This window comes from Geospiza fortis, unplaced genomic scaffold (genome assembly GCF_000277835.1).
Source record: "Geospiza fortis unplaced genomic scaffold, GeoFor_1.0 scaffold16, whole genome shotgun sequence".
Classification (NCBI taxonomy): Eukaryota; Metazoa; Chordata; class Aves; order Passeriformes; family Thraupidae; genus Geospiza; species Geospiza fortis.
The window spans coordinates 10,409,315-10,434,725 of record NW_005054302.1 but is presented as its reverse complement, the minus strand read 5'-3'; the positions used below and the strand labels follow the sequence as shown (position 1 = coordinate 10,434,725).

Sequence of the window (25,411 nt, the reverse complement as noted above, 5' to 3'; positions counted from 1 at the left end):
AAGCAATAGTTACTGCAGCAAGTAGCACCTCTCTGCCAGTGGGTGGGGATGACTGCAGATCTGTCTTCAATACTAGAGCCTTGGTTCAGAGTAGTTTTGGTAGTAGAACAGCTGCAGTGATCTACAAGTTCACATACAGATTTCCTTTTGCAGCTGCAAGTGTGCTTAGAGGATCCAGGTAAGGAATTAGAGAAAGTGAAAATAGACTGAGAAGCTCTTTCAGAAGGGGTTTTGCTTTCAACAGCTCCCTTTTATATAATGATCACTCTAGATTCAAGTGCATGCAAGAACTGTTAAGAGAAAATTTTTTAGCAACAAATGCAGACTTTGCCATGTGCAGGAAGATCTGAAAGAGGCAGGTGAAATTTAAGAGTGAAGGGTGTCAGCCATGGTGGATCTAAAAGGGTAATCTGATGATCTAGGCTAGAAGTTGCATTCTTACTTGCATAACAATATTCAGATTATCCATGTGACACATGATAAAGCAAGCACCTGTTTCTGAAGGCTAAAATAATACAGCTGAGTCATTGCTGGTGGTTCACCTAAGTGTTGCCATTAGAGGAGGCTGGAAGTGCACAGGTCTTTACAGCAGTATCAAGGAAAAGGTAGTCCTGATGTAACAGGTAGACCTGATAAAGCAGTATCACTTTATCTTCTGTTTTCAAAATCACATTTTATATTCCACCCAAAGGCAATCAAAGTTTACCCATCATTAATGCTACTTTTGAGATGGGTTCCAGGCACTTAGGAGAGGGGTGGTTTTGTTTTGAGCGATATACATCACTTGCTTGCTCTTCGGTTATTGTCATCCTGTGATTCATATTAAATTTCAAAACAGCATTACCAACAGTTTTAACATTACAAAGTCATTAAGATTTATGTGTGCATTTAAAAAGCCCTTCCAGACTTAACATTGATGCCATCACAGTTCCAAGGATTTGTGGACATAAAAGAAGTTTTAAAGAATTTAACTTCAAAAAATCATGCTAAGTTTTAATTGTGTTATAAATGTGACAAATTCACTCAAATTTCCTGTAATAATTATCAAAACAAGGGATGTGCACAATTTAAGGACCAAATGAAAGATTTGTGATGCCCACATTAAGGAGCTGTTTTTTCAGTTTAGTGCAGTCAAAAGTTGAGCATGCAGACAAACTCAAGATTGATGAGTGAGGTTCCACCTACATTTGAAGGCATCATTTAACTTTCCCATTTCTTTCTTTCTGTTGTTGAAAAGTGGTTAGTTTGGTCACAATTAAAACAGAATTGTAAATAAATGTAAATAAAAATTTGTTTTCTCCCTTATTCTTTATTTGAAAACATAAATCTCTTTATGTTTTTAGAGCTTCTCCATGTGAAGTTGAACTTCAGGAATTGGTGCATCAAATTGACATAATGGTAAACAGAAAGCAAATAGAATGGGAAAGAAAGATGAGAGCTTTGGAAGCAAAGATGGATATCCAGGATCAAGAATTAGCAAGTGCCCGAAGCAAACTGGATCAAAAAGGTCAAGAGGTATTTAAGAATATCACATTCTATAAAGAAAGTATTTATTCTTGAAGTTTCTTATTAGCATGCTTTAAATTCTCCAAAAGATCATTTGTTCTATCATGTAAAAATACCAAATACCCCTTAAAGGTCGCTAATTATCCTTAGTGTTTTGTTTTAAATTGTGCTTCTGTTCTGAAAAGTGATTGTAAAAATGTCATTGAAAATCTCATATTTCTTCTATTTCCCTAAAGTCTACATCAAATATTCTCGGGTTAGCTGTAAAAAGATAGTTTATGTTTTTTCTAAATGCCAGCATTTCTCATTTCATCAGAAATTTTAAATGGAAGAATGCAGTTCAAAAGGGTTCCCAAAATCATGTCTTTCTTTCTCCTGTTTGTTCCTGATTTTTAACATTTTACATAATATACTGCCTTTGTATGATAATTTTACTCATTGTGAAGACTTGAAATGTATTACTACTTCAACTTTCATATGAAACTTAAAGCCCCAGTGTACCTGATGTTGTCAGTATTTCACAGTCTTTTCTTCTGAATAATTATTCAGAAGCATCAAGAAATCCTTGCATAGCATTCAGTTCTAGTTCAAGACAGCTGAATTTTGCACGAGGGAGTCCTTGTGTGAGCTAGGTGGCTAAATTGCCTGTGGGAGTTTTGAAAATGGAGTGACTTTCCCTAATGAGCAATTAGGAACTTGCCCTTAGTCTCTGCAGTCAGAGGAACCAAGACAAGAATTCAAGTAGCCCATCCTGAAGGCATCAATTTATTTGCTGTACAGAGATATTATCTGAAATACTTCATCATATTCTACCAAGCTTCCAAGTGCCCCCTCCAGAAAAGCACAGGTGCTGTGTATGCTCTCTGTCATATTTCTCAGGTCTCTGTGAAACTCAGTAATAATTTATGATATCGCAAATGGCACTGCACTTAGGGAGCTGAAATGAGTCCACAGCGTCTTATGGTAATTTGCACATAAATACTGGAAGGTAATTTGTATCATTTTATAAGCCAAGCAGGAAAAATTTTCACAATGGGGAACACTGTAGTTGGGTTGAAAAAGCTTTCAGGAATGGTCTTTCATGACAGACTTGTACAATATTATGACTAAATCATAACATCAGCGTGTAATAAGATTTTTACCATAAAATTCCTAGTTTGATGTTGACAATCTAGGTCTGTGGTATGCAGTTCTATTATCAAGCTACTGATTTAATACTTATTTTTAATATCTCTTCTTAAAGCAGTGATCTTCTTTCAAAGTTTCAAATTACTTTCCCAAAAATTACATCTTTTGAAAAATGTCAGAAAAGGTACATTTGAATGCTTATTTTAACTTTAGGTGGGACTACTTCAACAAGAATTGGAAAACTTACAGAAAACTAAAAATGAAATGGCTCAGAGTTATGAAGCTCAGCTTCAAGCACTGAAATCTCAAGTAAGAAAAATGTCAGCTTCATTATTTTGTGATTGCAGTAGAAAAAACTTACACATGCCAAATTGTATAGATGTGCCATCATGGATTTGGGAAAGATGAATCCTGTCATACAAACGATGATGGCTACAGCTTCCTACCAGGCTCCATTATAATTTATGTACTGTCATGTCAAAACCTCTTTGGATGGATTTTGATGTGGATGTGACATCTGTTATGAAGACAAATACTTGGTTTCCTAACTTCAGACTAATGAACTAAAGCCTTGGTGAATGAATAAAATAGGTAATTGGATTCATGCTAATATGAGTCTAATGCATGCTAGGGATTTTAAGATTTATACTGTGCTTATCATGTCTTTGCTATATCTTTTTCTGGTTTTAGTTTCCCTGATTTACACAACTGTTAAAGTGGCCTGATTGCTTTCCATAAGGTATAGATTTCCTTTGTATCAAAACTGGAGTAACACACATTAATGATGTTGGGAATTTGTTCTAGCTTTATTTATTTCAGAGTGTTCGTGCAGCCTAGAAAGCCAGCTGTATCCTGGGCTGCATAAAAAGAAATATGGCCAACAGATTGAGGGAGGTTTTTCTCTCCCTTTCCCGCTCTGGTTAGGCCCCACCTGCAGTGCTGTATCCAGCTCTGGATTCCCCAGTAAAGGAAAGATTTGGACCTTTTGGAGCAAGTCAAGAGGAGGCCATGAAAAAGATCAGAGGGGTCTGGAGCAGCTCTCCAGTGAAGACAGGCTGAGAGAAAGGATAAGGGTTTTAAACTGAATGAGTGCAGATTTAGACTGTACCTGAGGAGCAATTCATTATTTTTTCAGTGGGGGTGATGAGACATTGGAAAAGGTTGCCTAGAGAAGTTGTGGATGCCCCATTCCTGGAAATGTTCAAGGCCAGACTAGATGGGGCTTAGAGCAAGCTGGTCTAATGCAAGGTATCCCTGTTTATGGCAGGGGAGTTGGACTAGATAGTCTTTGAAAGGTCCATTTCAACCCAAACCATTCTGTGGTTTTATGATGCAGTTTGGCTGTGTTTGCTCTGCACCTGTCCTTTTGTTTCTTCAATATTTTCTACTTCAGTCATGAATATAAATTCGTAGCAAACTTGAGTTGATTCTGTTTCTCAGATTTTAACAACTAAGGTACACAACTCTGCATTGTTTTTCCTGCTACTTTTCTGTTCCCTTCGCTGGATTCTTCTACCAGAGATGTAGTGTTATAATTCAGAATTTCCAGTCACCACACTTAGTATGTAGTGATATCAGATTGCATAAATTGAGTATCATTATTTTCATTTAGAAGTGATAGTACACCTGAGTCCATCAAATGAATAAATCTATTACTTATTTTTAATGTTATGTTGTATTTAATTTATCTTTTCTTTTACAATTGAAAATGGATTTGGAAAACAATTCTTTAAATAGGCAGTGAATGCTTTGGCTGTTTTGTAATTAACACTTCTAATCATTTGGGAAAGTAGCTAGAAATAAAAGCTGGTTTATAATTTACACAAATTACAGAAAAGCATCCTCTTAGCATGATTGTTGAGAAGATAAACATCACATAATGAAAAGGAGTGTGACATTTTATGCATAAGTAGTAAGGTATCTTTTAGCAGTGCAGAACTATTCTCAAAAATATAGTAAAACTCTTTTTTCTTTATAACATTTGCTGCTATATTTTTCACTTCTTAATTATTTTTTATCCTGTTCTAAAAATGCTTGGGTTTATGTTACATGTTGTTGCTAATATCTTCACTGAAATTGAACCTTCTGAAATTGAAAGTCCAGGCAATTTTTCATAAAGATTTTTATTTTGGAGTGTTTAATTATCCTACAAGTCCTTTCCACAGGCAAATACAACCTGTTTGCTCTTTTATATTTTTAAAGAACCTGACATTTTCTAACCTACAAGCTTTTCTCTTTAAATCTGGTTATATTTCTTCCCCAAACTATCCTTGTTAGTTACCACTCAGACCACTTAACCTTTCTTTGGGTTTCTTGATTGCTTCTTCTTCTATCTTTATGCAAGATAAACTTGATAGAACTTTGGATTTCTAGCTCTTAAGAATATAGGTCACTTTCCCAATCCATGTTTCCAAACATTTCATTCTCTCAGTCATCCTGTTCCTCTTTCTAAAGGTTCCAGCGCTGATGCTGTTTGCATTTTAATTTCCAGCACCCATTCGTCTCCTTTGACCAAACCACATTTCTTCATGAAATATCCACCTCATTCACCTTGACTGAAACAGAAAACTGTTAAATGCCTGTGTTAAGGGGCCTGTCTTGATTCTCCATGTGATAAACAGAAGTCTGCCTGTCAGAACAATTCCTAGCACCTATACTAGACAATAGGACTGTCCCACTCTGCTCCTCTAGCTTTTGCCACATCTCCTTACTGAGTTTCTTTCCTGAATTACAGTGCTGCATTTTCTGCAATGGAATGGCTTTAATGTCCCCAATTCTGAGCTACACAAACTCATATCTAAAATATAGACCTTCTGTGACAATATTAATTTTTGCCTTGTCTCCTTTGATTCCCTTCTTTCAGTTCTTATTCTCACTTGGAAGTTATACCACCTTCTAAACTGTAGAATCTTATGAGCTACAATTTTGTTTTGCACAAATTGTGTGTTACTATTTACCAGTAGCATTGTATCTTCTCTACAGATATATTCTTAAAATCCCACTGAAGATTTCTTCCTTCCTAATCGTGATAAAAATAGTAAAGATTACTTTTTCTAGCTGTCAGAATGTTAGACTATTCAGAATGAATTTCTTTTCTGTTTAATGAGCAGTGTTCCCTCTGAATTGATTGTGTGCCTGTTGAATGCAGTAAAACCTATATTTTCCTTGTATTAGGGAAATAATTCCTAGTATGTAACCTGAAACTCCTAGGCTACACTGTTGTATTCATTCAAACATGCAGCATTTTGTCATAACTAAATAGCAAAAATTTCTGAGGTTCATCTGCATTACTTTGATCCTTCTTTTTCTTTTTTTATTTTTTTATATTAATGCCTAGTAAATATTCTGACTTTGAAAGTAATGGAAGTCTCTCAGCAAAAGAACAAGGATCCTTTCTTGTTCTAAGAACTTTGCAACTAATTTCCTCACTTAGACGTGTAAAACCTATGTCTGAGCTGTCCCAAGCTCCCTTTAGAATCACCAGAAAGAAATAGATACCCCCAGAATACAATTTGTGTCAGTGTATGACAAGAATTTAAGATAGCTGAAATGACTAAGCATTTACAGGCAGATTTTTCTGATGCAGAGTATCTCAGGCTTGTGTGTGTAACTTTCAGAAATTTAAACTAAGATGGATTCTACCCCGGAACTCACTAAAATGCCTCATCTTTTTTTAACGTGCACAACATGCAAACAGAACAACTTGGACCTTTTAAAGCAAATATCTGGCCTTAAATGAAAGGATTTTTTCTTTCAGTCTGGTTTCCAGTCATTTTAACATCCAGACAACAATTTGCCTTTAATATCCTACTGTCATTAAATATCTAAGATTCAAACTAAATGTTCTCATTTTGACCACTCTGTTCCATTTTGGACTGATTTACCAAATTGTTTGGATACTATATTTCCTAGCCTTTTTAGCATAAGCATTCCAATACCTGTCTTATCTGAATTGAGTCTTCCCAGGCAGTTCAAATATGCCATAACATATTCAAGAGCAAAACTCCTATTTGAAAAAGGATATCTTTCTTCCAAGGTCAATGAGTTCCATGTTGTTTGAGCCTGGATACTCTGACTCATTTTAAATATTTTATCTTAACTCTGTTCTCTGACAAAGTCAATTTCAAATATAGGCAGCTTCACTGCAAGACTTTTGATTTGGGTTTAAAGGTGGTAACTCAGCTCTGTTATGCCCATGTTACATAATTGCTATTCAGACATTCTGAGTTGGTGAAATCTGTGCCTGGGCCTCTTCATATCATGAAATGTCTTAGTCCAGAACAATCTGTCTTCTCGTCATCTTTTCAATTAGTTTTTGCTGTCCCATATTATGATTGTCAAGTTCATCTCAAATGTGTCTAGGAAGTTTCCAGATTATTTTTTAATTTGTTCCTGTTTTATATCTTTTCTAGACTTCTTTTTGCCATGTTTGTTATCTGAACAGACCTCAATTGCTCATTCAGTGTTGACTCAACAGGATTCCATTCCATTTCCAAGCAGTAGTTCACTTTGAGCTGTTAACAAACATATGAGATTTTACGGATTTTGTTTGGGTATACAAAGAACTTTATGTGAGAGTCAGGTTTTTTTAAAGTCATATATATTTAATTGTAAAGGAACTAAACAACAAGAGACATGATCAGTATTTATTGGAAGCTTCTTTTCTGCATAATATTCTTCCCAAAGTTCTTTCACTCAACTTTCCACAAGACGGTATTTTTAGTGTTTCCTTTATCAATATCTTTGGGTTTGCATTTTTTTTCAAAACCAAATGTACATATTACTAGCAAAAAGTACCACTTTTCTGTATCAGATTTGTAAACAGGCACTAGACAGACCCTTTGTTTTGTGCAGTGTGATGTGGAAAAACTGATGTGAAAACTGGCTGTTTTTCTGGAGAGGCTGGTCCTTCTCCTGGAACCTTTTCTTCTGTGCCTCTGACTCCTAAGCCAGGCTTTCATGATGACATCAGTAGGGAGTGTCTGTTGTCTATTTAGTGTCTAGCTCTGAGACCCACATAGTGGTACCAGAAGAGTGCCATCATCACACACATAACATTTCAACAATTTTCATCATAAGAAAGAACACGCAAGTTTAGCATACATTAATGATAATCTTTCATTCTGGTCAGTGGAGCACCCTTTAAATTGTCAACACAAGATGGCAGTAAACAAGTGTAGAACAATCCATATGAACACTGTAGAGGAAATGACTCTGTGGGTAGCAATGCCATGGAGAGCTGCAGCAGAATTAAGTAGCTGTCAAATGAATCCATTCAAACAGTTAGTTATCATTTATATGAGAGCATAGTCTTGTTCATCTGTGATAACTTTATTAATTGATTTTAACTTTATTAATTGATTTTTTGTTACATTGATTAAACATTTAGAATGCTAAAGCTGCAGTTGGTGATTCTAGTTTAAAGAAAACTTTGGCCATGTGATCCTCCTTGATAGATTCTGCATGTTCAACTCTACTTTTGTTTTTAGTTCTCAAAGTTGGTACATAGCTATGAAAAGCTACAGTCATACCAGTTAAAACAGAAAAAGCTTGAAAGCAGAGAAGAATGTGAGGAAAATCTGGACACATCATCTAACCCAAGGAATTTATACATGAAACTTGAGGTAAGAATAGTTGTCATTATATTTTAATTCTATTATGCTTCTAGAACTAATATTTGATTTAAAATTGTAAGCTTTATTTTGCTCATACTCCTACAAAAATTATATCGTCTTGCTTTGGCAAGAATGGTTCTTAGTTTTAACATTATTTAATACCAAAATTTTTGTAAATGTAACTATAAATAAATTTTACTTTTTTCCTGATGAATAGATGTGTACTGGATAACACAGTCTCTTTTGAGGCATGAGAGCTTGTACATGTACAGGATACTGTCACATAATACCTATCATTAATTCAAGTTTTATAGACCTCAAGGACAACCTTGAGCACATTGGACTACATAGAGAAAAGTTTTTAGGATTGGAAAACTGCTTGTTAAACCTATATCCTGTCAGTACCCATATGCCTGAAGCAATCCATGACCTTGACCTCAGTGCCTAATTTCCCTAGGCAATGTATGAGGAAGGATTAGGCACTTAAAAATACATTCTGCAGAATCCAGCATACTGGCTGGGGGACTAGATAATAGATGCTGAGGACAGGAATCAGTCATACTCCCTATCCCTTTGGACACAGGCTGGATTTTACTGGACTTATTGTTGAATACAGGAAGACACTGATTTTTGTTCATAATTCCCAGTCTTGACTTCTCAGAGGTTACTTTATGATCTGTGGAATAATATGATCTGTGGTATTTATTGGACTAACAGGAAAGTTAGGCAAGATAGAGAGCTTGCAGAGAGTGTGCCCATAAGTGGTGTCTTCTCTCCAAATGGCTGTGGCTGCATTCACTGGGGCAGAAACTGATATCCAGTATTATTTCTTCTAACTGAGCAATATCATCTCTAGGCATGCTAATTTTTACTGCTTCTTTTTTATCTGATAAATCTCCTGATAGCCTGAGCTAAATTAAACAACTTCAAAAGGAAGAATTTCGCAGCTTGTTGAAAAATAACATTTGTCTGTTAGGTAGAAAACTAACATGGGAGGATTATACTTCAGGTTCTGTCTTGCAAGATTTTTACACCGAGCCCTCCACTTATGGGAAGAACAGTCTAAGCAGTAATCTGATGAAGCATGGGATGATCACAAAGTCCATGTTTTCTCTGTCTATCCTTTGAGAAGAGCATAATGAAGTAGTGTGTGCTCCACGTGCTTACTGGGCTGGGTGCTGTAGGCAAAGCGAGGAGAGTGGAACCAGTTGATACGGGAGCTGCTTGCCCAGCTCTAAGCATGGGGAGGATTTAGATGTTTATGATGTAGATTTATGATGTAGATGATTTGGACACTTTGAGGACTTTGCAATCAAGAAATTCAGCACTAGTAGATTTTAAGTAATCTCCTACTTTTAAGCCAAATTAAGCAGAGTCTTAGGATCTCTATTTTGGACTTGCCTTGTATGTTATTCTGTAAGATACAGGACTAACTTCTGTGACCTTCAGGTTCCTGTACCCACATAGACACATCCCAACTCTATATGATGTTAGCTGTCTCCTCCCCATGGAAGTTCTCACCATCAGAAAAGCTATGATGCTTTGGACTGCAGCATAGCTGCCAACATCAGCTACTACAGGAATAATCAATGGGTTGTACATCTATCATTGATATATCACTGCTGTCAGCTAATTTGAGAATAACCTTACTCAAGATTAAAATGTGAAAATAATGTAAGACAATGCTATAATTTGATTAATTATGCAGTATGAAAAATGGGTGCTTGGAATATATTCAGCAAATTCGAGTATTCAGGAAATAATTACTGTGGTGAAAATCTACTAAGCTCAGCAGTGCTTTAGTAAGGCCTTGAACCTGCAGTCCTTATTAAGTAGTCTGAAATTCCGTTTGTATCATGTTTTATAAAATAGGGAGATGTTTATTGTTATAAATGCCAGAGCAGATATCAGGAAAGCTATGAAAGAAGATTTGTATTAATATGTGTTGAGAAATAGTCAGATTTTCTTCAGTAGCAAAAAAACCCTGTTATTGTTTTAAATTTGGGGAATATGCCAGTTTAGCTTAATTATAAAATATCATCTGTCTTTTTGGAACAACATTTCCATTAGTTTTCAATATATAAATCAGTGTACTGTTATTTTGCTGAATTTTCAAACTAAAAGAGCAACAGTTCTAGTAACTGAAATTTTGCTTATTTTTAGGATACTGCCTTTAAAATATATTTGTGAACATACAAGGTTTGGCATGGGTTTAAAGCGTGTTCAAATATACTATAAATGTGAATGTACGTGAAAATACAAAATCAATATTAGATAAATCTAATATAATACAATTTCTTAAACAGCTTTTTGTTTAAACTCAATGAACTCAGAACCTGAAGCAGCAATTTTAAAGAGAGCAAGAAGTAAAATTTATTCAATGTAGCTGCTGTCCCATTAAAAACCAAGGCGAAAGCAACCACTTTGTGTCTGAATATTGAGGGTTTTATTCCCTGCTGATTACCCTGCTCATCGCTGATACAGCTTTAAAGTCACAGGAACTACTATCCAATACAATTTGTGTATCATAGTAATAACTCTATTTTATTGTTTTTATTCAGTTATTATGTTTACACTCATTGTTCGCAGATCAGTAGCCCTTAAGACGGGTCTTTCTCTGGTGGGGGTGACTGGACAGCTGGTTTATAGAATTGTTCTTTTTTTTACTTCTTTCCAAAATTATGGAAAGATTATGTATTAATTTAAAAACTAGGTATTTCTTAGAACAATACAAATTACAAAATTCTTTAGATTGAGGAAAATAGATATTTCCTCTATGTTTACTCGGCTTGTTTTGCTGTCTTTCAGGGATTTAAGGCAAAATCACAAGAATGGGAGAAGAACGGGACAACCTATGTAAATAACCCTGTTTATGTAGATATGCAACAAAAATTATTGCCTGAGAAATGTAGTTTATTTCAGGTAAAATTCCTACCTTCCTGCTCTAGGAAGAAAATGAACTCTTTGCTCAGCTAGAGCTTACTTTAACTTAATTTTTAAAAAATAAGATTACAGTGAATCTTACAATGCATGTGTGTATTGGTAGTGAATATATGGTAAGGCAGAACCATACTGGAAGATCTAATGATACATGGACTTATTTTAATTTAGTTTTTCTCATGAAAGTGAGAAAACAAATAAAGATCATGATGGAAATGGAAATATTTCTAAAAAAAAACTCCAAACAATTACAAAAACCACTGACTGTTCCATTTTGCTTTTTAAGCATATTATACATACACTTTTCCATGTTATTTGTTAATATGCGATTAATTTGACAAGTTATTAAAAAGTATCTTACCAAGTAAATAGTGCATGCCATTGAGGTGTTGATGCAAGTATAAAGTTCCTTCAAATCTGATAGCCTTCTTTTTTTTGAAGATCATAAATATACAGTAACATCAGTTATGCTTAAAAATGAATTTTCGTATGCTACTCCAGAATCACTCTTGGAGTTTTTTGTTGGATCACTTAGCTCTCTCTTTTCATATTTTTCAGCCTTCTGGTTACTATGCAGTTCTTTGGTTGACTTTATGACTATTTTTTACTTGCCAATTTGCTTATTGCTTTTTTATAGATAGACTATTGATACTTCATATTTTTATTTTTTTAATTCCTTCTAATCCAGAAAAAAAATGTTATTTAATGGTATCATGGTGACCTATCCTTCTCTTAAAAAAAAACTCAGAAAATAACTTACAAATTGACTGCACCACAAGACAGCTTGAAGATTAAGTAAGGGGAAGCCAATTATGTTGCTCACTGGTAATTCCCTTTTCCACTATTACTAAGCTCATTGGATCTTAATCTAGTGAAACACTTTCTTAACAATTCCTGTGAGACTCTTTACACATATCCAGAGTTTCCAAGGATGACAGTTATGTTTTGGGTTCAGCTGCTGAGAGCATTATATTCCAGCAATTGAGCTTTCATGCAAATTAAAAAATTGAAAAAGCAAGTCTTTGATTAGACAAAACTATTGACTGATGACATGTTGATTGTACAGTTAGACAAGTCAAAATAGAGTACTGAGGGTGATGATTCACATTTTTCTGTTGAAGCTTTCAATTCCATCAGTGAACTTGCCTTGAAGACAGTTTCCTTTACAACTGTAACATAACACCAACTATTTTTTTAAATCGAAGTCTGATGGACCCTTAGCTGTTTCAAAAGTCTTAATTGTTCCTGCATCTTTGCCTGAAATTTGTGTTTCATGAGATCTTTGATTTCCAGTTGCAGTCTTGCAGTGTATTTTTCACAAGGTATATTGACACTTGTATATATCAGAATCCATAACTTGGATGTCGAAGGGACCTTAATTTTTTGTCTATAGACATGAAACTTAACCTGCAAATTTTTTTTGGCTTTTTATTTGATATGCAGCCAGTGGTCCATTCTACTTAGGTTCTCAGCCAACACAAATTATGGGGACATAGTCAATAACATCAAAAACTGTCTAAAGTATGACTTTTTGCAGTCCTTGTCAGTGAAATATGGTATTTTTAACCCTATTTATTTTCACTTTATATTTTCTTGCCCAACTTGTTCTCTGCACATGATGTATGATTTCCAGGTCATATTTTGTTGTCATTTTTCAAGTAATTCTCAGTCTTGTGAAAGATTAGTGCTGCTTGGTAATCTCCCAGTAGTGGGATTAATGTGGATAATTTTTTAAACAGCAAAAACAGTTGCCATAGTAATTATGCTTCTTCACAATGCCTGTGGATTCAGAAATACTGGCAATACCAATTTTCTGAAGTTTTGTGTTTAGGATTTTAATTGGTACAAGAAGCTGCATGGAGTGTAGGACTCTGCCAAATGTACAAATGATTCTTTCCTAAGTTTAAGGATAATGATCTCAAAGAAGTGCAGTTCTTGTAGTAACTCAGCTGTTTGTACATGACCTATGTAATGGTAGCCCTCTAGTCAAAGGTTAATATCTATCCTGAGGCACACACACATACAGCTCCTGCTGAGTTCAATGAATCAAAGAGGAACATTTCTCTCAAATTATTTCTCACAGGTAACTGCTTTGAGTAGGTCATCATAATCACCTTTTTCACATTTGAGGTTCATTAACATTAAGTATTACGAAAATACACAGCACAGGAGAAAAAAATCCTTGAAAAACTCCCGTGCCCTTGAAGGTTTTTGAAACTTTTTTTTTAATTGAGGGCAAGTAATTCAAACTGTTTGAATTGTATCATCTTTTCTAAGCAAATCCAGGTGAAGACAGGAATGGCCTTATGATTTTAGTAGTAACGATTTGGTCCAAGCAATTTACATACAATTATTGAGTTTATTTTAAAATATTTTCTTGTTTTATAGAGGCAGAGCCAGAATTATCAACTCCAAATTTGCAATAAGAAACAAAACCAAGAAGAGCTAATTACCTATACCCAGCCCAAAAATGAAAACGATGATTCGATTATTGAAAAGCTAAAGGCAATTGTGAATGAAATAGCAAGAAACAAGAATAAACTGGTAGAGGAAAACATGAAACTCCGTGAGGATCTAAAAATGTACCAAAATCAGTGCCAGGTAGTAATGGTTGTTTATGATGACTCTGGAATTAATGTTGGAAAATCAAGATGAGATGCCTACATAAATATACATTAGGTGTATTCTGTGCATGAGCACAGAATAATCTGGGAGCAGTATGGGTTGGGTTTTTTAGTAAAACAGAAATAAGTTTGAAATGTAGCAGTATATTTTTTCTCTTGTCTATGTATCTAGCATTTTGTAACTCTCCTATATCCATGGCATCTACTAGAACTTCCCCTAGTTTGGTTCCTTAAATATAAATGACTTCTGTGAAATCTCTTTATCTGATTTACACCTTGTTGTTCATTGTGCCATATAACTAGTAAATAAGTATATACAAACATGTATGGTATATTTTGATTGTTTTGAAAGGAGATTATGCAGACAATTTAAAATTTTTTTTACATTTCTGGCTATTGTAAATAACCATCAGGTTTTATCCCTAGTTCACTGTTTTTCAGCATAGAACTGATCTATGAAGACAGCCATTTGCTCCTCTTCTTTTGGTCATGGTATATGAGTTTTGACAAGATTGAGATAATACAAGATCTTTACAACTTTTTTATTATCTGTGTTTGAAACACATCAGGAATGAGATTCCTGTTGATTTTTTTTTTCTGGTGACATGTATCAGTTATGCTTTTGCTTATTTATTTAAGCAGTTCTAGGTTCAGTAATATACTGAATGGTATATAGTAACTTCAAGTCTTTTTGGAGAAAGATTTGTTTCTGTTTACAGATAGTCTTGCAGTGTGCTAACAGCATATGCAATATACTTTATAGGAATTAGCATATATGTGGCGGAGATTAATTTCAGATTGTGTTGTCAGAAGAGCCAAGTTCTTACATGCCATTTGCACATTAGTTCATTGAGTCTTTTGCCTGTGTACAACTTATGAGTGTGCAAGCAAAACTTCTGTTTTGGGGCCTGTAAAAAAGGCTGCCATCGAAGAAGTGGGAGTAGAATATGCACTGGAACAAATCATGGCAGTCAGAGCAAGTGGATACAAGCTGTATGATGGAGAGATTGTGCTGTCGCCTTGGAGAAAATCTTCAAGCAGGAAGAACTTTGGAATCATGTATTCAAGAGAGTTCAGGAGCTGTAGGAAGCTTGAAGACACTTTAAGTAGAAGTGGAGCTGGATGTACATAACAGTGTCATCTGAAGGGCAGAAAGTTGCAGAATAACTGTGTTGGTGGTATGGAATGTTGTTATGTTAGTTAGAAAACCTGCATTTGGAAATAGCTGCATAAGGGAAACACTGATGTCAATGTTTGGTGAAAAGGAGTAGCTCAGGGAAAATATTTTTTTAGGAATGTCTGTATGAGAAAGAATAAATTACAAACCCTGTTGTCAGCCAGAAAAAGTAAGCAGGTTTACGTGAAGGAGAATTAGGTGGAAGATGGCAATAGTTGGACATGATATGGGTAAAGAAGGAAGGAGTAGATGGGAATCTTGGTGTGGAGAACTCTGATGGCAATGAAAGCAAGATTTGTTGAGCCTCATATATTTCTTTATGCCTATGATCATTTCAGTGTGCTTCTAATTGTTTCACTTACAGTATTAATTAGCAAATAATAAAGTGAAATGTATGGAAAAGCAGTTTGTTGACTTTACAGAAAATACAAAGTTTAAAAGATCTAAATGGAGACTGCAATCTATTTCTCTACCCTGTGAATTATCTGACAAACTTATCTGCAGGCATGAGAGGTAACCTGAAAATATCACACCAAGGGCTTGATTCTTGAAAAGTCAGCATTAGGTCAGCTGCTGGATACTAATTTATGTGAAAATACACCATATAATTGTATTTAAAAGGTGGAATAGTGTATTGGGTTCATGTTGGAAAGGTTTTGGTAGTGGGCGCACTCCAGGGATGGCCTCTGTGAGAAGGTACTGGAAGCTTCCCCGATGTCTGACAGAGCACTGGAGGGGAGGAGGTAGAGAACTGAGGAGTGAAGGTGAGCCTGGGAAGAAAGGAGGCATGAGGAGAAGGTGTTCTAAGATTTAGGGTTTTTTTCTCATTAACATGGTCTAATTTTTTAGCAATAAATTAATTTCTCTGAGGTGACTCTGTTCTGCCTTTGGCAGTAACTGGTGAGTGATCTCTCCCTGTCATTACCTCCAGAAACAAAGAGCATTACTCTTGTTTCTCTGCCCTGTCCAGCTGGGAGAGGCAGTGACAGTGTGGGTGTGGTGGGTACCTGGCATCCAGTCAGGGTCAACCCACCACAAACAGCTTTGAGTAGAATTAGAACAAGAGCTGATCAGGAAATTTTTGGGACTTTGTTTTGATTGGCAAGCTAGTAGAGGCAAAACATTTCACAGAAGGAAAGAAAAGATTTAATGATTTTTTTTAACTTAAAATAGACTCTTTATATGAGATTTTTTTTTAACAAATCCTAAAGTTTTCTGCTTCAAAATTAATTTCCTTTTTAACCAGAAGCAGTAGATATTTTCTAAAATAATAAGTGATGCATATCTATTTTTTAACTGATATGTGAAACTGTGAAACTCTTGACCTGAAGTTCTGTTTCAATTATTATTGCAGCTGCTGCTGTGGCTACTGTTGTTCCTGCTACTATTTAATTCACAGGAAAATAAAATCTATGTAAATATATGTGTTGACTGCAGTCTATTACAGAAAATATGACTTCTGCCACACAATTGTGTGGAATTCATCTCCCTTACCCACCCTAGAATGAAGTCAGAGGGCTAACCATCTCCCAGGTTCATGTGTTATAAAACAATTGTGGCTATTTCTTGAATATTGGAGTCATGAAGATGAGAATTAACAAGTCTTACCAACAACTTTAACAGTTTATTAAGCTTTATTTTACTTGACTAAACCCAGGATTGCATTTTGGTGTTTCAAAAAGCTCTCTTGGTCTTAATGTAACAAAGGATTAGATGAATGAGTTCATATATGCAGCCCTCCCAAAAAAAACCTCAAAAAATGCAAAAGCACTTCAATATCTGTCTTCAGCAACCCTTTCAGCCTGAGGAAGACCACAGGCTTCTTGGGAGGAGGGTCATTCTCATAGGAGGCTCTAGGGGAAATAAACCTTTGAAGATCCTCCTTGCAGTGCAGTTGCTGGAATCCACTTCTCTTTTGAAATTTTAAAGGCTTTATTTTTGCTCTTAAAAATGGAAACTATATTCAAATAAAATGAAGAAATTATGAAAAATGTGAATGTTTTTAGTGTAATAGTTTGAAAGGTAAAGAATCAATATCCTCAGAATAATAATTTTTTTTTCAATCTGAAATGTGCTTTAGGATCTTAGGTGAGAAGCAATACATATTCTCTGGATATTACTGTTGCAAGCACTGATTGTTATTGTAACTTTCGTTATTTGTGGGTTATGTTTCCAATTTCTTATATTTAGTATGTTTTCGGTATATTTTTGTGAAATTCTGATTTTTTTGGAATTCATGTTTTATCATGCCAAATGTAGTATGTGTCTTCAGGTTGTCTAACACACTATCAATCAGAAATAAAAGATAAAACAGAATGAGGTTTTTCAAGTCCCTAAGAAAAATCTTTTTTTTGATTGTTTGAAATTTTTGCGATTTTCATTTAAATAAGCAATTAACTCCATGCAGATGGAGCTAGTTTTTAAGAAGATTTGTGCAGCCTAGTAGTATCTAAAGTTTATAAATTTGGAAATGAAGAATGGAAGCCACTTATAGCACCAATTCTGGCATGTGAAACATGTTCCAGGATGCAGAACCTGCTAAAACAACCAAGCTATATATTTTAGATGCATTTAGTACAATAAAGAACTTCTGAATTATGTTTCCTATGATAATTTGAGAAGCAGATTCATTGGAACATTGCAAGGGCTAAAGAATATTCAGAATCTGATTTTTAGATGAGAAGAACTGGCATGGAAGCAATATGTTTTTCTGAAATTTAAGATCATGTATGTGCAGGTATTGAATATGATGTGTTAAAAACCAGCATTTTAAGCTGTCTAATTTTATTTAACTATTTGTGTGTTTGCTTGTTTCTTTAGAACATGGAGGCAGACATCTCAGACATGAGAAATGATCTTCAATCAAGGGATGGTCTCTGGAGAAGGATACAACTGGAATGCCAAAAGTTGTATACAGAACTATTGAAAATCAAAGAGTATAAAGATATACAGGAAATTCAAATAAAGTATGAATGGTGAAGACATATTTAAATTAACAAGTATTTCTGAGCTAATAACTTTTTTCTTACATTTGTTTTAAGTCTGTTTGAAAAGATACTCTGGATTCAAATGTCAGCTTCTGAATTTGAGACTGGATGTTTTCATTGACAATTATATCAGACAATTTCAGGCAATAGAAATTCATATCAGACAATTTCAGGCAGATGCAGGCTCTGTTAAAAAGATTTAATGATGCCTAGATTTTTACAAATCAATGCATTTCAGATAGTTCTACCTATATCTTTACAGTCTTTCATTTTCTCAGCATTAAAACACTTGGAAACAATGCAGCTGAAATCTCCCTAACCTCCTTTGAATAAAATCATCATGGTTTTATGGTTTATCTAATCTGCTGTAGCCATTTCAAATTATATGAAATACCAGTCTGTAGGAGCTTTCAGGAGTCTTTCCGCACATAGTTGTACTGTCCTTGATTCCTTGACATCTCCCAAAATCCAGCCTGGTTTAGGCCAAATGTTGGTTATGTTTGGGGGTATTTTTTCATCAGCAAGCAGATGTTCTACAGTTTTACACTGTGGAGAGGATACTACAAGGTCAAGAGTATTGAATGTTCTGGTTGTTTCATGTTTTGTTTATTTCTTATTTAAAGGCATCAATCATCTCATGTTCAGCTTACTGAGCAACTAGAAAATAAAAACCCTGAGTTATTGCTGTTTGCAGAAAGTCAAGAATGCCAAGAAGAAGAGCTGAACAAGGTATTTCATATTATTTCCAGATCTTAACTGCAGTATAGGATTTTTAGGAGAGGGTACTGAACTAGGGTATGTGCATATACTGTAGAGATGAGGAGGATGCATTGTTGGTACTGGAGAGCTTGAAGTTTTTTATATGAAAAAGGTTTTGTATATGGTTGCATTTAGTTGTGTAGCTGTAAAACTGACATTCTGCTTCTGTGCCTACCTACTCCATTGAAATAATAGAAGAGACCATGCCTACACATTATTGTGTTTCAGATAATAACGTGCAACTAAGAAAGCCTCCAAATCTCTGATTAAGTGGTAACCTGTAGAGCTAAGCTGTAATTTGTAGGTGGTCTCAGAGGTAGGATATGCAAACAGATCAACTGATACAAGTCACTGTGGCAGGTGCTCACACAAGGCTGAGCTTACCCAGGTACCTGCTGCACAGTCTCCTTGGAGCTGTGCATCACATTGCATTGCACATTTCAGAAATGCTGTGAGCAAGCAGCACTGGCATGGCACTGTGGAACGGTGTATGGCTTGGCAGGCTGAAATACCTCAGAAGTAGAGGATGCTCAGAACTCATCCTACAGGCATGTTGTGGTTTTGCCAAGTAGCAATGTAAGCAAAATCACAGAATTGTTAGGTTGGAAGGGTCCAATCACTCTGTCACCTAGAGCAAGTTACAGGAATGCTTGCCAAGTGGGTTTTCAATGTCTCTGTTTGAATGCATCTGACTTGGGTTCATCAGTTTTGGCATGACAGTCATGATCTAGCTTTTAGGTTTTTTGCACCTATATCTATTTTTTTATAATTCTAATATTTCTGTGCTGTTTGCATAAATAAAACCAGAATGCAATCAGTTAATCATTGTGTATAGTACTGCAGAAAGTTGTAAAATGTCTTCAAAGGTTGCTATGCTGGTTTTTGTTGTTCTGTTTCTTATACAATAAAAAAATTTGTCAGTACTAAATTGTTGGTTATAGTAGAAAGATTAGGAGAACAATTTTTGTGTTGATACTTTGCAGAACTCTGCACAGGAGGTTTTGAAGAAAGTTTGACCTTAAATTTTTATGTGTAATGGCAGGAAAAATTCTCATAAAATCATTTTCCATATATACCCTTTATTTCTAATGTAGTTTCTTATTAAAGAACCTCTAGATTGATTTATTTATATTGCTCCTAAGTTAATTTAAGCTTCATCAAACTATTTTAAAACTTAAGTGCATTATAACTAAATCATACTTAAATTTATTGAATGGATATTTTCTTGGATATTCTTTACCATGAATTCTAATTCTATAAATGATTTTTATTACTTTCTTTTAAAAGGTTAACTGAAGTGTATTGTACTTTGCTCATTTCTAATATTAAATAGGCAAATGAAAGTACAAGATAAGTGAAAAAAGATGTAAAAATAAACACTGACTTCCAAAGACATTTTATTTTATAATTTCAGAATCTCTTGTTCAGTTAGAAGAGCTGGTGTCTTGGAAGCAACAGCAGAAAAAGTCACTGATAAGTAGCAAGTGATGCAATCATATTTACTGCACAGCATTTTTTCTTTTTGAAATGTATTTGCTATAGATAAGAAACCATGTTTATCGAGAGGAGCAGTCCCATTGCTCTGAGCAGGAAAGAATGAAGACAGAAATCTCTGACCTGACAGAGGAGCTTCATCAGAAGGAGATCACTATAGCAACTATCATGGAGAAAGCTAGTCTTCTGGAAAGACAGTTAAAAATGGAGTTAGAGACAAAACACAAATTGTTAACAAAACAGCAGGTATGCAAGTAGGCAAAAGCAGCCCACATCGTTTTACTCCACTATTGATAATGACGTTTATTATCTGTAGGAGAAAAGACATCCCATTTCTTGCTGTAGTTTTTATCAGTGGTGCTGTAATATCTGTGAAGTATTACAAAAACAGCCAAATTGATGCTGGAACAAGAAATCACCAGTAAATGTCAACTGTACCTCTAAATAGAAATTCATTCTGACCATCACATCTAGTTATCATGTTAACATGCAAAAGATCTTGAAGACTTCCAGTTCGTGGTTATTACATGTGCTTTAAGTTTCTAATTTTTCAGTGTTTTCCAAAGCTTTTTGAAGAATGGTAGAAATCTGCATAGAAAATTCTAGTCACTTTATAGCTGGAAAGTGTAAGATACCAGTGGGGATTTTGATGGCAAATTTTTGTTTAGAAAACAAACTTGTCAGCTTGATTACTTAGTTTGTAAAACAAAAGAACCATCATTTTTAGAGGTTTCTGGGTATCTCTGCATTTTCTGAGAGGGTCACTACATGTGGAACACTGTGATTGAAGTAATACTTTACTTTTGACTATAGTAAAGTTAGTGTTTGGGGAGAATGAGAGATATCTCCTGCTGTATGGCACTCTTTACCAGGTATTTCTATATCAATAAAAGAATAGATATAATTTCTAGATGTCGTGAATAGGATTTCATCTAGTTTCAGTGGCCTGTAAAATCTGTCCTCTTTCTGTGTAGTAACTACATGTGAACTTGTTGTCCTAAGTCATTAGTTCTTTCAGAAAGGTAAACAAATTCAGAGGTAGTGTATTTGTATATCTTTTCTAGATGGTTTAATACTTCTTTCTACTTTGGTATTGCTAGATTTAAAAATATTATAGTAAGTTTTGTAGATACTAATGTATGTTTTGTAAAATTAAGCTTAAATATATCTATACTCAGTGTTATTTCAGTTGAGAGTAATATTCTTGTATTTAACTAAGAACTTAATCTTTTCCTAGTTGTTGGAATTCCATTACCAAGTTATCAAATCTGAAAACACGCATCTAAAAGAAATGGTGGAAAACCAGGAGTGTGAAAGTTGCATGGTAAATTTTTTGAACCTATGAAGTATGCAGAATAGTTCCTTATATTTGTTGTAAATGCAGATTAAGATCATGGCAGATTTAGAGATTTCTGTCTTGCATACATTAAATAAAAAAATAAATACCAGGTGTGCAACATAATCAAAACCAAGTGGTATTCACACACAGCCTGGGTATGAGTATAGCTAAGAGTAATTTTTACCTTAATTGTATTAAACTACGAGTTAAATTTTTCAGTAACTGTCTAGACACGAAACAATTTCTGGGAGATTATATTTTTGTAAGTGATATCACTTATTTAAGTTTAAACAGTCATCATTTTCACAGACAAAAATATGCCCCTTTTTTAATATCTTACCCCTTTGTTCACATGGTATTTAAATAGCAGTGTAAAAAACTGACACATTTTGCTCCCACCCAGCTTATTTTCAGAGTTTAGTATTTATATCTCTCCAAACAGCGGGGCTTTAAAATTTAATTGATGAAAAGTGCGCCATGAGATTATCTAGAACTATGGTTTATGAAGGTATAATAAATGGTATATATGCTGTTTTCCACAAAAAGCTTCAAAAGATCCCCTTCTTACAGAACATCTGCAGTTACTGTATCACTAAAAAAATCCTACTGGAATGTTGTTTGGAAATACTGATGTAAATACATTTTGGGGGGATTTGTAGCCTGTGAATTGTCATGGAAGAATGTTACATTTACCCACACCCTTAAAACAGCATGGATGTCCATCAGTGATGTCTTACCTACACATACATACACACTATTATGGATATCTGTGTGTGTATATTTGATATATTACTGTGGAAGCACAGATGGATGTGTGTGTATGCATGTCTAACTCTTCTCTGCAGTGACACTTTTCTTGAAGATTGAGAAGAGCTGTCTGACAAGGGTCCTTGGAGACATCACATGTTTGTTATATTTTAACAGTAAAATCCAGTTGCTACATATACCAAGGTCAATATGTGTTTCAGTAGATCTGTGGACTTAAAAATTCTTTGCTGCTTTACTAATGCATTGTGAGGATCTAAACATTAGAGATTGTGATATATTTGATATTAAGATTCCAGGGATTAGAGAGATTTTTATGGACATGTTTGTGCTGTACGGTGCAGCACTACACAAACCTCTGAGACCAGTGCCAGCCTAAGTCAGTATGGTGTAATGCATCATCAGGCAGGGTTACTTTCAGGGTTTAGATGTCAAAAGCAATGTAGCTGGGCCAGCTCAGTTTTGGGGTTCATGCCATTATAACTTTACAGCTATTAGCGGTAGGATGACTTAGTGCTCTCCATCTCCCTCGGTTCTTCCACTCCTCCCACTTGTGAGACGTAGCTGAACCCCTGCTCCCCCATAGTTGCACAAAATGTTAAATTATATTATACCTTCTGGTATTTCCATGCCAGCTTGGCTCATAAATTCACCCCAAAACTGAGGAAGGCGAGGTTCACAGGAAGAGATGGCATCAAATCAGTGCAAGGAATAGACAAGCTTTCAAATGCAGGAGCACAGTTGTGCCAGCAGTGTACGAAGAACCAAATCTGTAATGAGTTACTGAGTTCCCCAAGAATAAGGTAGATCTAGGAATATATGAAAGCACAAGTTAATGAAATGCAAGGGCTTTTAGTCTTTTGTGTGTAATCTGATAAACCTTTTGAAAATTTCCTGGTGATGACAGTATACTGTTATTGCAAATATATTACACAATGCAGTGCAGTGCTCTGCAGAGAGATAGTTCCAAAATAGCTGGCTCAGGTGTGCAGCATAGGCTTTGTGCATTAAGTGATAGGAAAAAAGGAACAGAGTATCCTGGCTAGACAACTTCGAGAGCTAATCTCCATCTTCCCTTCTTGATGTCCTAGTGGATGGGGCTCTTTAGCCCCTGCTCACAGTGCACCTGTGGCTTGCACTTTCGGTATTTTGCCTTGCACACTGTGTGGGCTAACTCAGCTGAGAAGCAGGGTTTAGTGACAACGACAGAGAGCACTGTGCTGATGTGGCTTTACTCACTGCTTCTGAAACTGAAGGCGACTGTCTCAACACACATATTAAATTGTGCCTGTACACATACTCTATATCTAGTGTAGTAATGAACTCCTATAATTTTGCTTGTTATTTTTGGAGGAATTGTTACTGGAGGGAGCAATAGAGTCTGCAGCTATAGCTGTTATGGTCGCTTTTATGTCATCAGTTTTACAAAGCAAGCGATAAATTTACAACAATAATATTTTGAATGCATGTTTGCTGAGAAATTTTAATTTGTTTTATTGTGTTATAGGAGCTGTTATCCCTTCTTTTCTATTTATCTACTGTGATTTTTTTTTTTCTGGAGGCAATTCTCTTGGTTTGCGCTAAATGTTGCATGATTATGTATGGTAACTAGGTCTTTTCTTTAGCATAGAACATTGTTTTGTGTTTGCTTGTTAAAAATATGCCCATTTACTGTGGAAAAAATAACTACTTAATGATGGTATTATCTCCTTTCACAGTGTATAGATTTATGTAACAAAGAACATGGAAATTTCACAGCTTCTGTTCACAAAATGAAACATGAGAATTTAAGACTACAAAATACCCTTGTTAAACCGCAAAATGACACAGAAACATCGACACTGAGTTGCATGGATACATACAGAGAAACAGAGCACAGCTGCCAAACCCATTCAAAGATGCAAGAAAAGGAAGAGAGGTAATATTTAGATTGTACACATTTATGAAACTTCTTGTAAGTGTTTTGGAAGGTCTGACTGGGCCAAACTGTCAAGTTTTTGCTGTTTCTGTTCATTCAGAATTCCCACCAATATAACTATCAGATCTAGTTAGTATGTTTGTAAGGGCTTCCTGCATTTTTCTGCATGGCTAATGGAAATTGGCAATAAATGAAGTCCCAGAAATGTTTAATATCTGTTTTAGTATTTAGCACATGAAACTTTAAAAACTTTTTATGTGCTGCTCAAGCTATTCTGAGTTCCAGGTTTTGCAAGATAGAGCAGACTGTATTTTTTACTACCAAATAAAAACAAGATGAGGAAAGGCTAGAAAAATCAGCATGTGCGGTAAACTTCTCGATGGGAGGTTTTCTTAATAAGCAGTTTGAACTATAGGCCCTGCTGAAAAGCTTTGTGTCCTCCAGTTTCATTTGTTGCAAGTTTCATTAAATGTATTTTAATGCCTTGTCTGGTTTCAGTGTTCTTGGGTGACCTGATTTTTAACAGAAATGTAATTTCAGATGCTCTGAGTAAGTCATTACTACAATAAACTCCTTGTTAGGGAAAAATAATGAGAATATTCAGACTCATAGAAAGCATTGTAGTGATGACTTTCTTCTTATTTCCCTGTATTCAGTAAGCCATTGAATTACCTTCAAACATATTATAATCATGCCATTGCAATTAAAAAAAAAAAAACAGCACCCTGCTAAACAGTATGTCACAGTACAGGAAAATAAAATTAATAGGAAGCTAAATATACTGATTGTTTGTAATAAAGAACTGACATGATAGCACTAACATGAAATAGTTCTGTGAAGTAAAGTTGAAATAGTTGGAGCCAAAATTGAACATGTTACAATTTCAAACTCATACATTTAGGTTTTGGCAAAATTTAAAAAGATTTTCTTTCTGCAAAATAGAGCAGCATTCCAGTAAATGTAGGTCCATAGCCTAAAATTTCTTTTTAAAGAGTGTTGTTTTGTGTTGGAGATAGCATTCATGTGTATATAAAAATAAATAGATATATGTATTTTTTTTATATATATATATATATACATAATGCATTAATATATATACACACAGATACACCCATCTTTGGAAGTGGCAGGGGGGGGGGGGTTTTTCTTTTAGTTTTTA

General features: G+C 35.0%; 1 protein-coding gene across 1 annotated transcript in view; it reads left to right on the top strand.

The window, feature by feature from the left end:
- DEUP1 (deuterosome assembly protein 1) overlaps window positions 1-25,411 on the top strand; it is a 57,197-nt gene that overhangs the window by 19,824 nt on the left and 11,962 nt on the right. The window contains exons 6-15 of the mRNA XM_014311796.2: window positions 1,344-1,515; window positions 2,848-2,943; window positions 8,124-8,258; window positions 11,058-11,171; window positions 13,578-13,790; window positions 17,811-17,956; window positions 18,601-18,706; window positions 20,279-20,476; window positions 21,468-21,554; window positions 24,053-24,252. Coding sequence (XP_014167271.2) covers window positions 1,344-1,515; window positions 2,848-2,943; window positions 8,124-8,258; window positions 11,058-11,171; window positions 13,578-13,790; window positions 17,811-17,956; window positions 18,601-18,706; window positions 20,279-20,476; window positions 21,468-21,554; window positions 24,053-24,252 — 1,467 coding nt within the window. The remainder of the gene's footprint in view (window positions 1-1,343; window positions 1,516-2,847; window positions 2,944-8,123; window positions 8,259-11,057; window positions 11,172-13,577; window positions 13,791-17,810; window positions 17,957-18,600; window positions 18,707-20,278; window positions 20,477-21,467; window positions 21,555-24,052; window positions 24,253-25,411) is intronic.